At 40.2% G+C, this 14,125-nt stretch overlaps 1 protein-coding gene across 1 annotated transcript in view; it reads right to left on the reverse strand.

Moving 5' to 3' along the window:
- Window positions 1-14,125, reverse strand: part of CDKAL1 (CDK5 regulatory subunit associated protein 1 like 1) — a 537,841-nt gene that overhangs the window by 310,532 nt on the left and 213,184 nt on the right. The window contains exon 8 of the mRNA XM_049654971.1: window positions 23-143. Coding sequence (XP_049510928.1) covers window positions 23-143 — 121 coding nt within the window. The remainder of the gene's footprint in view (window positions 1-22; window positions 144-14,125) is intronic.

Raw genomic sequence — 14,125 nt, forward strand, 5'->3', positions numbered from 1 at the left:
AGCAAGTTTGAGAGACACTTACCCAGTATTGATGGAAATGATTTCTATCAGTGGATTCTTCCTGATCTTTGGCAAATCCAATGGCGCTCCACCCAACCGCTTTCCGTTATTCTTTTTCTGACCCAGGAGTCTCACAGAATGACCTTCAAACAAAGCATATAAACACATATTAGCACGGGTCACAGAACTTCACTTTCATTTACTGCTCTCAATAAATGTATTAATTTACCTTCTTCCTCTATGAAACAAACACCAAAAAAAAACAACAGAAGATATGATCATTGTCCTAAGAAATAATGCCAAAGAGAAAAACAGCTGTGTGCGTACCCTGCCATCAAAAGTGCTTTGCCTACAATATCTGCACCTTTTTCTACTGCACAGATGACGGAACCAAAAATACCCTCAGGATGGCATTCCGCAAGGTAGGCACGCCCCCAAGCGTCAACCACACGCGTGGATGAAGCAGGGAGGGCTCACGGAGCACTGTGCCTGCCAGCCAACTGTACCGCTGGGGGATTAAAAAAAATGCAAAAGCAGATTATCTGCTGAGAGCAAACAGCAAATCCAAGAAATAAAGAATTAAAAAGCTGAGATAAAATGACACTTTAGGGTTGGTTGGTTTTTGTTTTTTTTTTTTTTTTAACGTTTATTTATTTTTGAGACAGAGAGAGACAGAGCATGAACGGGGGAGGGTCAGAGAGAGGGAGACACAGAATCCGAAACAGGCTCCAGGCTCTGAGCTGTCAGCACAGAGCCCGACGCGGGGCTCGAACTCACGGACCGTGAGATCATGACCCGAGCCGAAGTCGGCCGCTTAACCGACTGAGCCACCCAGGCGCCCCTAGGGTTGGTTTTTTTAAAAACAAACATAAGTTTTTAAACTGATTTTTTTAATATAACAAAAGACAATCAGACTATTTCTAAGAGTCATAAAAATTTTTATAACTTGGAAAGTCTGAATTGCAGTTGAGAAAATATGGAACAGTGCAAAGAATTCCCATCCCCTTCAGATTCTCCAATTACTGTTCTCCATGTTTACTTGTCCTTTGCCTATTACACAGAGTATTTTCTGTAACTTTTTATAACTTTAACATCCTAAAAGATTCACCCATGACGAGTCTACAACTCAATGACTTTTAAAGAAACACACACAACTGCACAGTCTTCACAAAACCCTGTTTTAGAACATTTCCATCACCCCCCAAATTGTCCCAAGCTTAGTTGTACTCCACCCTTGCTCCCATTCCAAAATATATCACATTTTGTTAATCTGTTGACCAGCTGGTAGATGTTTGAACTGTTTCCAATTAATACCTATTAGAATAATGCTTCTAGGAACATTCACGTCCAAGTCTTTATGTGGACATGTTTTTACTGCTCTTGGACAGATTCCTAGGAATGGAATTGCTGGGTCATGTGGTCAATTTATACTTACCTTTGTATGAAACAACGGTTTTCCAAAGTGGGGTACCATTTTATATCCTACCAGCAACGTATAAGAGTTTGAGTTTCCCCACATTGTCACCAAGACCTCACATTGTAACTTTTTTGACAATAGCCATCCTAGGGGGAAGTAATTTATTATTGTGGTTCAAATGAATTATGTATTTCCATAATGACTAATGACATTGAGCACCTTTTCATGTGTTTATTAGCCAAATGTATGTCTTGTTTGGTAAATGTAATAATTTTTATGTGTCAACTTGACTGGGCCACAGAATGCCATTTAGCCAAACATTATTTTGGGTTTCCACAATGGTCTTTCTGGGAAAGGTTGACACTTGAATCAGTAGACTGGGTAAAGCAGATTAACACTGGTAGGCCTTATCCAACCAATCAAAGGCCTGAATAGAACAAGAAAGCTAAGAGGGAACAGTTTCTGACTGACTGTTGAGCTGGGTCCTTGTTCTTTCCCAGCCTTGGGATTCTGGCTAAAACACAGGCTCTTCTTGGGTCTTGTTTCTGCCCAAGTGCAGACTGACACTAACACCACCAGCTCTGAGTCTCAGACCTCTGGACTTGGACTGGAACCACACAAATGCTCTTGGGTCTTTACCTTGCCAACTACATATCTTTGGAATTCTCAATCTCCATCATGTCTCCATAATGGTATGAGCCAATTCTTTTTAATACATTTCTTTTGAACACATACTCACATGCACACGTGCACATACACACACACACACTACTACTACTACTACTACTACTACTACTGGCTGTTTCTTTGGAGAACGTTTGCTGATATAAATGTCTACTCTAGAAGTCTGCCGGTATTTTAATTGGAGTAACTACCTTATTATTGTGTTATAAGATTTCTTTATTCTGCTTACAAACCCTCTTCAGATGTGATTTTTAAATATTTTACTCAGTCTGTAGCTTATAGCTTCACTTTTGTGATATTATGTTTTAAAAAGTAAATGTTTTTCAAGACGCCTGAGTGGCTCAGTCGGTTAAGCATCCAACTTCGGCTCAGGTCATGATCTCACGGTTCATGGGTTTGAGCCCCACATCAGGCTCTGTGCTGACAGCTCAGAGCCTGGAGCCTGCTACAGATTCTGTGTCTCCCTCTTTCTTCCCCTCCCCTGCTCACATTGTCTCTGTCTCTCTCAAAAATAAATAAACATTAAAAAAAAAAAAAGTAAATGTTCTTCAATTTAACGAAGTGCACTTTATCAATTTTTTTCTTTTATACCTCCTACTCTTACCATTCTATGGAAGAACTCTTTGCCTAGCCCTAGCACATAGAGTTCTCTTATATTTTCCTCTCAAAGTCGTACTATTCTAGCTCTTATCTTTAAGTCTAGGATCCACTTTTTTACTTTTTGTGTGTAGTAAGGGTCTCCGTTCATTTTTTCATATGGATTCAATTGTCCAAGTGCCATTTCTTTTCCATCTTCCTTCTCTGTCCTATTGCTGTCACACATATTAACACACAGCTGCATAAATCCCAAAACAGTGCTGTAATTAGTTTCATACAACTATACAGTTTTAAAAAGAGGAAAAATATAGACTTACAAAGGACTTTATGTTTACCCACCATATTTAACCATTTCTAGTACTCGTTTCCTCCTAAGAATTCAACGTAGCATTTGATACTACTTCCTTTCTGCCTGAAGAACTTTCTTTATTATTTCTTGTAAAGGAAACCCACTAGCAACAGATTCTTTGCTTACTTGGGCAAGTCTTTATTTTGCTTAATTTGTGAAAGATACCTTTGCTGGATACAGAATTATCAGTTGACAGCTTTTTCATTGAGCAGTGAATACAGCTAATCCTTGAACAATGCAGACTTGAGCAGAATCAAGCCCCACACAGTTGAAAATCCATGTATAACTTTTGGCTCCCCCCCCCCAAAACTTAGCTATTAATAGCTTACACTGTTTACTGGAATCTTTGCTGATAACATACACAGTTGATCAACAAGTGTTTTACATGCTATATGTATTACGTACTTCTTACAACAAAGCAAGCTTCAGAAAATGTTAAGAAAAGCATGAGGAAGATGCATTTACAGTACTGTATTGTATAAACTCCATGTCAAAGTGGACCACACAGTTCAAAACCATGTCATTCGGGGGTCAACTGCATAGCACTCCACACCTTTGACCTCTGTTGCTTCTGAGAAGTCAGTTGTCAATCTTAATGTTGTTCTTCTGTATATAATGTGTCACTTCTGCCTTACACTTTCAAGATTTTTCTCTCTTTTGCAACAGTCTGACTATGATGTATGTAAGTGTGGATCACTGTGATTTTCCTACATGCGGTTCATGTATCTTTTTGGCTTTATAAAGTAATTTTTTTATCAAGTTTGGGAAGTTTTCATGTAATACTTTAAAAAAAAAATTAGGAGCATTTTTTCTGCATCTTCTTCTGTGGCTCCATGACATACTTGTTGGTGTGCCAGATGTTGTCTCATAGGTCTTCGAGTTCCTGGTGATTTTTCTCGTTATTCAGAGTGGATCATTTCTATTGATCTATCCTCAAATTTACTAATTGTTCTTCTTTTGCCATCTCTAACCTGCAAATGAGCCTCCTGAATGAACATTTCATTTCAGTTATTGTACTTTTTAACTACAGATTTCCCATTGGTTCTTTTTTATCATTTCTGTTTGTGATTCTACATTCAAGTCAATGTCATCATCCTTTCCTTAAAGGTTTTTTTTTTTTTTTTTACATTTTTATTTATTGTTGAGAGCGACAGAGACAGTGTGAATGGGGGTGGGGCAGAAAGAGAAAGGGGGAGACACAGAATCCAAAATAGGATCCAGGCTCCGAGCTGTCAGCACAGAGCCCAACATGGGGCTCAAACCCATAAACTGTGAGATCGTGACCTGAGCCGAAGTCGGATGCCCAGCAACTGAGTCACCCAGACACTCCTCCTTAAAGGCTTTTAACATGGTTTCGCTTAGTAGTTGGGAGTCTTTGTCAAATCCAACATTTTTGGTCAAAGACAATGTGTACTTTTTTCCCCCCTGAATATGGTTATACTTAGTTTCTTTGCATGCATCATAATACTTTGTTGAATACAGAACATTTTCGATTATATACTGACATTCTCCATTCGGGTTCCCCCCACCAGGGATTGGTTTTTTTGTTTGTTTGTTTGTTTTTGTTGTTTTAGCTTACTTGGACTAAATCTATTAAGTCTATCTCTTCTACAAGGAAGGGCTACTGATGTCACTTCTTAGCTCTCCATCACCCCCCGCCACCAAGCCTGACTTCCTCCGGGTCAACCCTGTATCTGCATACCTTTTTATTAAGGAAAGACTGGTTACACATTCGTTCAAACCCTATAAACCATTAAGATTTCTATCTGCTGATGGAACTGCGTATGAGCCAGTGAGGTTATTCAGAGTCAGGGACATGTTCAAGTGCACTTCCCCCGGCCTTTTCTTCCTCCTGTGCTTTCTGAGGTTCTCTGCCACCTTCTCAGGACACGCATGCAGGCTCCAGCAGGCAGATGCGTGTGGGTGGTGGGGCCCACTCCTGTCTCTGCTGTGCATGTGCACAACCTCAGGTCAACTAACCGTCTACGGAGACTTAGCAAGCCTCCAATCACTTCCACAAGTCCCCATTAAGTCCCTGGGCTAGTCCCCCTGTCCACATAGAACAGTCCCACAGTTTCGGGCAGGTATAGTCACACACGCTCCCTTGTCGCTTGCCATCAAAATCTGCACTTTAACTGACAGTTCTTCAAATCCACTGAGCTGTCCTGGAAGCAGCAGCAAAGCCCCTGGTTTTCAGAGCCCGTTCTGCCTTGAACAACCTTGCTAGAAGAGCTGAGGAAGGAAAATGGGAGTAGCCCCAGGCACAAATGCCATGGACTCACACTGTTCTTACCCAAAGTTCAGTTGTTTTCGTGAAGAAACACTTCTCAGTTTGCTGAAAACTTTTAGTCAATTTCCAGAGTGCTGGGATTGTTTTTTTGACTGTCCAGCTTCACTGTTGCTTGTGAGATCTGTTGACCTCCCCGTGCAATCATGCCATAAGCAAATCAAAGCCAACTTTTTCAAAGCAATCATTTAAAATAACTTCAAATACATAATTAGTACAGGCATAAGATTCTAAGGCAATTATATACATGTTCCATCACCCTTCGTTTCAGAAAAATACATTGCTTCAACGTCTCTTTGTATGGACAGCTTTTCATGACCAGAAGTAATAAAACCATCAGTCACAGCCTTTTTGCACTAATCACTTTAATAAGAAACATTAAGTCCTTCATTCATTCTGAAAATTCTTGCTGTGCTGTAAAAACATAGCTAGAGTCAAGCAAGCATTTGGCATGCCAGATTTCAGATTTTCAAGATAAGTTCAACTCTTCAATCAAAAGTCCAGTTAATGAAGAGGTGTGCAAGAGTGGAGTGCTAACATAATAGTTCGCTGAGAGATGCCACAAGTTCAATAATGACTAGGCAAGGGCATGCTATCTTCATACTAGCACGAGACAAATTCCATTACATCCTGCTGAGATTTCAGTAATACGCAGCCTGCGCTAATAACATTTGATAAATTATTCATCTTCACTATCTACATGCAAATAAAGGAACATATCTCTGCCTGATGATATAATGAGTTATTTTCCAATCCAATGATTCATTAAAGAGCAAGAGAACTAACAATAGCCTGGTTTTTTTTTTTAATTGAAAAATATAGTACACTGAAGACAAAGTAGGAAATAATATAAAAGTCCCTCATTATACCCAGCCAAAGATGAAAAAAAGAAAATTTAACCACAGAACAATTTTTTTTTAATGGACTGGAGGAATAAAACTTTTACTTGTTATAAACCAGCTCTTTTAAGAATCCTTTTGCAAACAGAGCTGCTGTTTCAGATTATTTCCTTGAATCCACAGACCACAGAATAAAAACATACACTGCAAATCATTACCTGTTCTATGTGTGGTTATCAATATTATAACCATCTAAAATAAACTGAAATTTGACTGGCATAAACTGGAGGGGATGTCTTTGGGAAGAAAAGAAGAAGAGACAAGGGGTCTGGAACAGGGAAACAGGCTCAGGGAATAAAGATAGGAAAGGTAAAAAAGGAAAATTTTGGAAAATTTGTGTTGGAAATGAACACACCACACTTATGAAGGGACCATGGAGCAAGGAGCCCAACTACACACTCAACACACACTGCTCCTTTGTGTGATCCCTTCTGGCCACTGATGCCTCGCACCACGATGGGAAAAGAAGAGCCATTCAAGGAATACTGGTTTATTTTGTGACTACTGTGAATTTCAGCACCCTCTGTGGCTAGACAGGAGAGAAAGGGGTAGGAGGAAATCAGGACAACAGAGTCTGAAAGAAAAATGGGAGTGTGAAAATAACCAGTTTTGACATTATTTCAATCACACGTCTATTCCGAAAGTATAAGAGGAACTAACAGGAACGGATCAGTAGAATAATCCTCAGTGTGACCAGATCTACAGATGACAACAGGAGACCACTGAGGAGTCAGTGATAATGATGTGAAGTGATTAAAACAGAGATAAGCAATTTTAATCCGAGGATAAGAACAAAAACCAAACTGCCTTAACATGTAGAATGGGACACACTCAAAGTCACAATCTCTGAGATCTTTTATCTTTTCCATTTTACATGCAAATTTACATTTCATCTCCTATAAATAATGGTCAAATGTGTCTCAGTGAGTTTATTAACCATCTTTAATAAACATCTCCCTAAGTTGTTACAAATGTCACATAAAATTCAGCCCTGTTAAAACCAAATTTAATTTCAAGCCTGAGGCTTTCAGCAGTTATTTTTAAATCAGCTATAAAACCTTGATTCTGTGCTGGTTTTTACATTCGATCGAATCCACTAAACCACTTTATTGGCTAAAATTACACATTACCAAATTTTGAACCAAAAGCTAATTTTTAAATTTAATCCACTACTACATGCATATTTGTAAATTCATAATACTGAGAAAATCTATGTGGGAGAAAAACAGTCATGTACAGTAATTGCTCTATTAGCTCAATCAATATTCAGTGCCGTTTACGGATCTTCAAGAGCAAAACGTCTTTTCCAAATCCCACAGTGCCAAATGTTGAAAACATTATTAAAATCAAGGGGAAACATTCTACCCGTGGATACTAGAAAGACAGCCTGTCAACATGTCAGAATGGCAATTATAATGGTCATTTGCAAATAGAAAAGGATGAGCCTCTGGATCATAAGCACATCTTTTAACTGAGTGACAGACAACAGGACTGCCTACCAAATGCATATTTACTAATTAAATTACATTTCTACTCACAAACCAATCTTCTCTCCTTTGGTTCTCACAGCTCAAGTGGGTGTCACAAATTAGCTTTGGAATATCATGACACATCACAGAAGCACCCGTGATCTGGCAATGTGGACTCCGATTGTGTATTTCCCCCTCTTTAACTTCTCTTGGTCTTCTAAAGACTCCGTAACCAGCCAGAGTTTCCTTCCATACTTTATTCACCCCATCTAATTGCAAAGGCCCTCGTTTCCTTCATGTGTGACCGCCCACCTTCCACCACCACCAGAGAGGTCTCGTGCCAAACTGCTCTCACTTCACACAAATTCGGTCCTATTAACTACCCACTCGACAGACCTGTCTGAACCCCAAGCTCTGGGTCAGACTGTTGGAAAATGTCCTGGTGAGGCAACCCACCAAGATGCAAGGGGCAGAGGCTAGGAGAAGACTGGCAGAAAATTCCAGCAAAAAGAAAAGAGAATAAATGTAGTGCAGACACCGATTCTCACTTACGGAAATGCAGTCACATCCATTTGGATATTATTTAAGACTATTACAAAGGAACGCTCAATTTAATCTGTTCTTCTACAAAACGTTTGGAGTTCTTACTTGACATTCCCTGCACAGGCACTTTTAACTGCTTAATCATGAAGAAAAACAAAAATGTGGCCAGAAATGTGACTCTGCTCAATTCAACGTCATTCCTCATAGGCAGGCACCACTCCAACAAGAAAAGAACCGTTGGACAGTCACACTCAAGTGTGACCTTCCCTTGAAATGATTTCATTTTAAAAGAAGAAAGCGAAGTAAAACTAGGAAGTTTGATTAAGTGGAAGGAGCAGCTTTGTACCACACCTAAGCTGGAAAACTTTACACAAAGGGCCAGAACGGGCTCAAACACCCAAAATCATTCCAATTCAAGCATAAATTTTAGCTTTTCGGATTTTGAGTAGGTATGAAAACTTTAAACGTTAACTGGAACAATGACACCTAGGAAAAGATATCAAAATAAGGAAAGAACAGTAAGACTCAACCGTCCTAAGAGGCAGAATTCGAAGCGTGAATCAGAACAGAGGCGGAGAGGGCCTACGGAGGCGCACAGTTACCAGCGTGTATTCCAGAGCTGGACAAGGCATAATGAAGCCTGCATCTTACCCAACACGCAGGTGAGTCGGAGAGGAAGCTAAGATAAGGTCATAATACGAAGTGCAAATCCCTAGAAGTCTGAGGATTATTTAACACCTTGGTGCACAAAAAGAGTTCCTTCCTACACTGTAATTACAACAATGTAAACTTTATGTATGATCTAGAACTATGTAAGACAGAAAGATGAAAGCATTCGCTGCAATGGAACATTTTTTAAGACAGTTTTTTCTTCCATTTTCCCAGCATTACTGGCACAACTGATGATGACAATTAGTTTAAGGTCATCACATTAAACAAAAGACACACAAAACAAATAATCCACATAAGCAAAATGTCTTCTTACCCTAATGGAAACACCTTCTGGGGGCAAATTCCCATAAGCACTTAATTTTATGTTTTAATTAAATCCTTTACAAGCGGATGTACTTTTTATGACAGTGGGAGATTAGTGTAGTGCCGATTCATTTTTCCAAATGTAAATCAAGTGTACATCAAAACACTCAAGAGTAGAAGGCAGTCCCATGTCAGTGACTCCACATTAGTAGAACCCTTAAATGAACTCCTTAGGTCACTGACTGTCTTGCTATACTAGGCTCTTCTGAACTATAATTTGCTAAATAGCTCCAAGGCTTTAGTATTTACGGCAATAAAGCTACGAATGCTTCAGTTTCAGTATGTAAACATCCATGGTAGCAATACAGAACTTAATCACTGCTCACGCTCAAACCTACATTTGGAAAATCACTGCACCAGGCGACGAAAGCAGAAATCGCAGACCTTACAATACACAGCATTCAGGCTGCTAGGAAATGAGAATGGTAAAATACGGACATAAGGAACTTGTAAGCCACAAGCCCCTTATGAACTTTTGAACACTGAAGTGCAAAGTCCCACTTTGAATCACCAATGAAAGTTTCAAGTTTTCGCCTGTTATTATTCAACTCAAGCCCCCACAGAGAGTGACAGAAGAGAGACCGGAAGCAGAGTAAGCTGGACAGTTGTCCCATCTATGGATCTTGAAGCACACTTTGTCTGCATTTCACCTCTCATCACGAGTTGAACATACCTACTTGCACTGTGGCTGTCTGAAGGCAACCTAAATGGGAGAAGGTAGGAAACAGGGCACCAGGGGCTTACTTACTGGCTTTACATTGACACACTCTTAGTCCTCAGCCCCTTGTGACAGGCGTTAGCATTGCCTTTCTATAAAATGACGACAATGTATTAAGCACAAAAGTATAAGAAAAACAAAGAAGATGTGCATTTTGTATCATAATACCTTAATGTGTCTTCACAACAGAAACAAAAGCTCCATGTTACGGGTGAGCTTTAAAATAACGTATGAGGGGGGGCGCCTGGGTGGCTAGGTCGGTTAAGCGCCCGACTTCGGCTCAGGTCATGATCTCACGGTCCGTGAGTTCGAGCCCCGCGTCGGGCTCTGTGCTGACAGCTCAGAGCCTGGAGCCTGTTTCAGATTCTGTGTCTCCCTCTCTCTCTGCCCCTCCCCTGTTCATGCTCTGTCTCTCTCTGTCTCAAAAATAAATAAATGTTAAAAAAAAAAAAATTAAAAATAAAATAAAATAAAATAACGTATGAGGGTATGAGGGGCGCCTGGGTGGCTCAGCTGGTTAAGCATCTGACTTCAGCTCAGGTCATGATCTCATGGTTTTTGAGTTTAAGCCTGGCATTGGGCTCTCTGCTGTCAGCACAGAGCCCACTGCAGATCCCGTCTCTCCCTCTCTCTCCCTCTCTCTCTCCCTCTCCCTCTCTGCCCCTCCTCTGCTCGTATGTGCTCTCTCTCTTTCTCTCTCAAAAACTAACTTAAAAAAGTAGCATCTAACTTCAGCTCAGGTCATGATCTCACAGTCCATGAGTTCGAGCCCCATGTGAGGCTCTGTACTGACAGTTCAGAGCCTGGAGCCTGCTTGGGATTCTGTGTCTCCTTCTCTCTGCCCCTCCCCTGTTCAGGCTCTGTTTCTGTCTCTCAAAACTAAATAAACATAAAAAAAATTTTAAGATGTATGAAATATTATTTTATCAATACTACATGCTTCCAAAATATGCATAAAGATTTCCAAAATCTACCTTTCCCACACGCAAAAACAAAAACCCTATTCTGTCCTGAGTCACCACACTGACTTCTGTCCTAAAGCAATGTAAGGTCCCGAGGAAAACAGACTGGCAAACAAGTACCTGGAATGAAGTGTCAGAAAAGGTCTGACAGGTGTTTCTAGGAACAGTGGGACACCACGAAAGAGGGTCCACTTTCCCAAGAAAGATGAGGAAAGGCTTCGAAGAGAGATGGCCAGGTGTGGGGGTGCTGGGCAAGCGTCATACAACTCAAATACACAGCTATGCGTATTTCACGGTACACTTGGACATAACACTACCAACACAGCAAGACGACTTTTTTTGCTAGAATTCCTGCTTGGTGCTCATTTTCCACTTCTTAAAACCAATCTAGTTAAGAGCCTATCGCTAAAACCAGATTTCACTGAAAAGATTTATTAAGACTTGGCATGAAGGAGCCCCACTGTGAAAAACCACACCTTCAAAAATGAAAATATTTCTAAGTGTGGTTTATGAAGTAGAAGTTATATGGGCTTGAGACACATTTTTAGTTCCAATTCAGAGTGATCAAACGTTAGTTTTAAAACTTAATTTTAGGAAATTACAATTAATGTTCATTATGAAGTACTAAAGACTGAAAGTTAACTACATCGAAATCCTTCTGCTTACAGCTTCATTATTTATCTAGGCTAAATACAAAATTGAGATAGAAAACACAGTCCATATCCTTAAAAAACATGGAAGGATTTTCCTGACCTAACCATTTTAGAATGAAAACTATATAAAGTGTATCTCAAAAAAAAAAAATCTTCGAAAATTACCCCTAATAAACACACCCAAGAGAATTTTCCCTGTAAAAACTTTTCATTAGCTCTTTATTGGGTAGATCAACTTTTTATTGGCTTCTTACAGTTAAGGTATACTTTCATTCTCTCATTTCCTAAATTAAGCACCTTTAAAGCAAGGTAAGACTCAAATATTCTATTCAGAGGCTTTTTTTTTTCCTTTTAAACAAAACAAAAAAAGCCCTCCTTACAAAAAAAAACCCTTTGGCACAAAATGGGATAGCTTGTAAAAGTGAGGGAGGAGAGGAGGAAAACTGATCACAGAGGAGCCAAGAAACGTGAAGGAACAAAATGTGTTAAGGCAACATTAAGAAAGGGAAGCAGAAATGGGTGAGCAGTGACATTCGACAATAGGCGCGAGGAAAGGAAGTAATACACGCACCTCACTTTCTCACTCCCCTCTATTCAAGGTAAGCAGCTTAACAGGAAGTAAAGAACAGAAGACTGGAGGATGAGGGTTCGCATTATAAAACACTGCTGCCTGGCTGTGTGATCCAGAGTACAGATGAATTCACACACACGGAAAGGGTAAACTACAAAGAGCGAGGGAGAAGTTCATTACGGTTGCTACTGTAATTAATGCAATTGTAATCCTATCAAGATCTATGGCCCTAATGACGTTTTCCAAAAGCAAAAAGCAAAGGAGATTTTCAAAACTTTCACCCACTTAAAGTCAGACCCCATTTATTTTTTAAGCTCTGGAGGGCTAGGAAATAGGTCACAAATAATTGCACGGATAATGATAATCAAATTTGCGAGTGATTTTTTTAAATATATAAATTAAAGTAGATTCAAGGTCATTCCTCTAAAATCGCTCACTCACGTCCTGATACCATTTCTTGAACGTGAGGGGAGAGGAAGAAAGTGTAAGCAGTCGTGCCAGGAACTGCACAGGATCCTGGGTAAATATCAGCATATATGCCTAGAGAACGGTGTTGTTTTCCCAACCCAGGACACCTGAGTGACAGGATCCTTGCCAGGCTGCAACAGGGCAATGAATCTAGGTGAAGGGCCATATGGCAGAACCTCCAACCCTCAGCCTCCCCAAGTTCTGAGAAACCAGTCTGCCAGCTCCCTCTCTCAGCAAACTGTTCTTCTCTCAGCTACCATTCCCCTCTCAGCAAACAATTCCCCTCTCGGCAAACACCCTCGAGAATCCCTGCTCTAGGTAACGTTTTCACCTTACATGAAATTCTCTCAAGTTACTTTTTTCTCCAGCAATCCTAGTCGTCAAGACTAAAGCAGCCTGTCTCAAAGTCCCGAAAATAAACATGCCCCAGGGTAGAAATGAAAGTTGCTTCAAAGAAGCATAAAACTCCTAAGCAACACCAAGAAGTACACTTGTCCATCACCACCCAGGATGCCATTACAACTGAATGAGGTAAAGGCAAATGAGTCAGAGAATTGTGCTTTATGAATTCCAGACCCTCTTCACTCCAGAATACAGAGACTGACAAAAGCAAAATGCATGGCAGGTCCACGGCAAACATTTCAACCTCACTTTTTTAAGTAGGAAGGCACAGGGAAAGAAAAAGTAGAATCTGGCAGAAGGATACGTGGATGCGAGAAAAAGCTTTTCACATTCTAAAAACTTTGGCTAGAGATCACTGTCCAAAATGGCAGTATCTCATCCTAACGACAGACTCTGAGAGTCGGTGTTATATTACAGACGCAAACACCTCCAGAGTTTCAGAGTGGAAGGGACTTTCCACGTCTTACCATTAACAACTCAAGCAACAGAACCAATAAGGTTGTGTGCACTGCTACACAGGACACGGTTAACGGGAGAACGAGATATTTCAGCACAGCTCATCACATGCTCAATCCAGGATTCTTACCCCTTACGACGGCCAACTGCAGCAGGACGTCAAGGAATGGTGCACTTGAACACTGGGAGTTACAGATCTCATGTGTCAGAAGCCCCCTTTCATAAAAACGTTTCAATTACTACAACCTTATTGTTCAATACAAGGTAGGGTTTGTTATAAGCCAGTAGTACTGATAAACTTCTTCTTAAAAATCCACGCATAGTTCACATTCCAACTGGAGAATCTGCACATGAGTTTTCCCCCCACCCAACTGATAATTACAGGAAACTGATATTTATTCTCTCAGTCTCAGAATTGCTATGTATATGGTACATGCCTTACAGAGTGTTACAGAATGAACTTTTAAAACTGTGGATCTCCAAACGTTATATACAAAATGTTAAAGTCGAGAAGCAGCTTTCTCTGTGCCAGTGATCACCGATATTGGGTTTTCCAGGGAAAGGTCGACGGCATTACCTAACCAACGACATCTTACAACTGTCTGATTAAATCAA

This window comes from Panthera uncia, assembly GCF_023721935.1.
Source record: "Panthera uncia isolate 11264 chromosome B2 unlocalized genomic scaffold, Puncia_PCG_1.0 HiC_scaffold_25, whole genome shotgun sequence".
Lineage (NCBI taxonomy): Eukaryota > Metazoa > Chordata > Mammalia > Carnivora > Felidae > Panthera > Panthera uncia.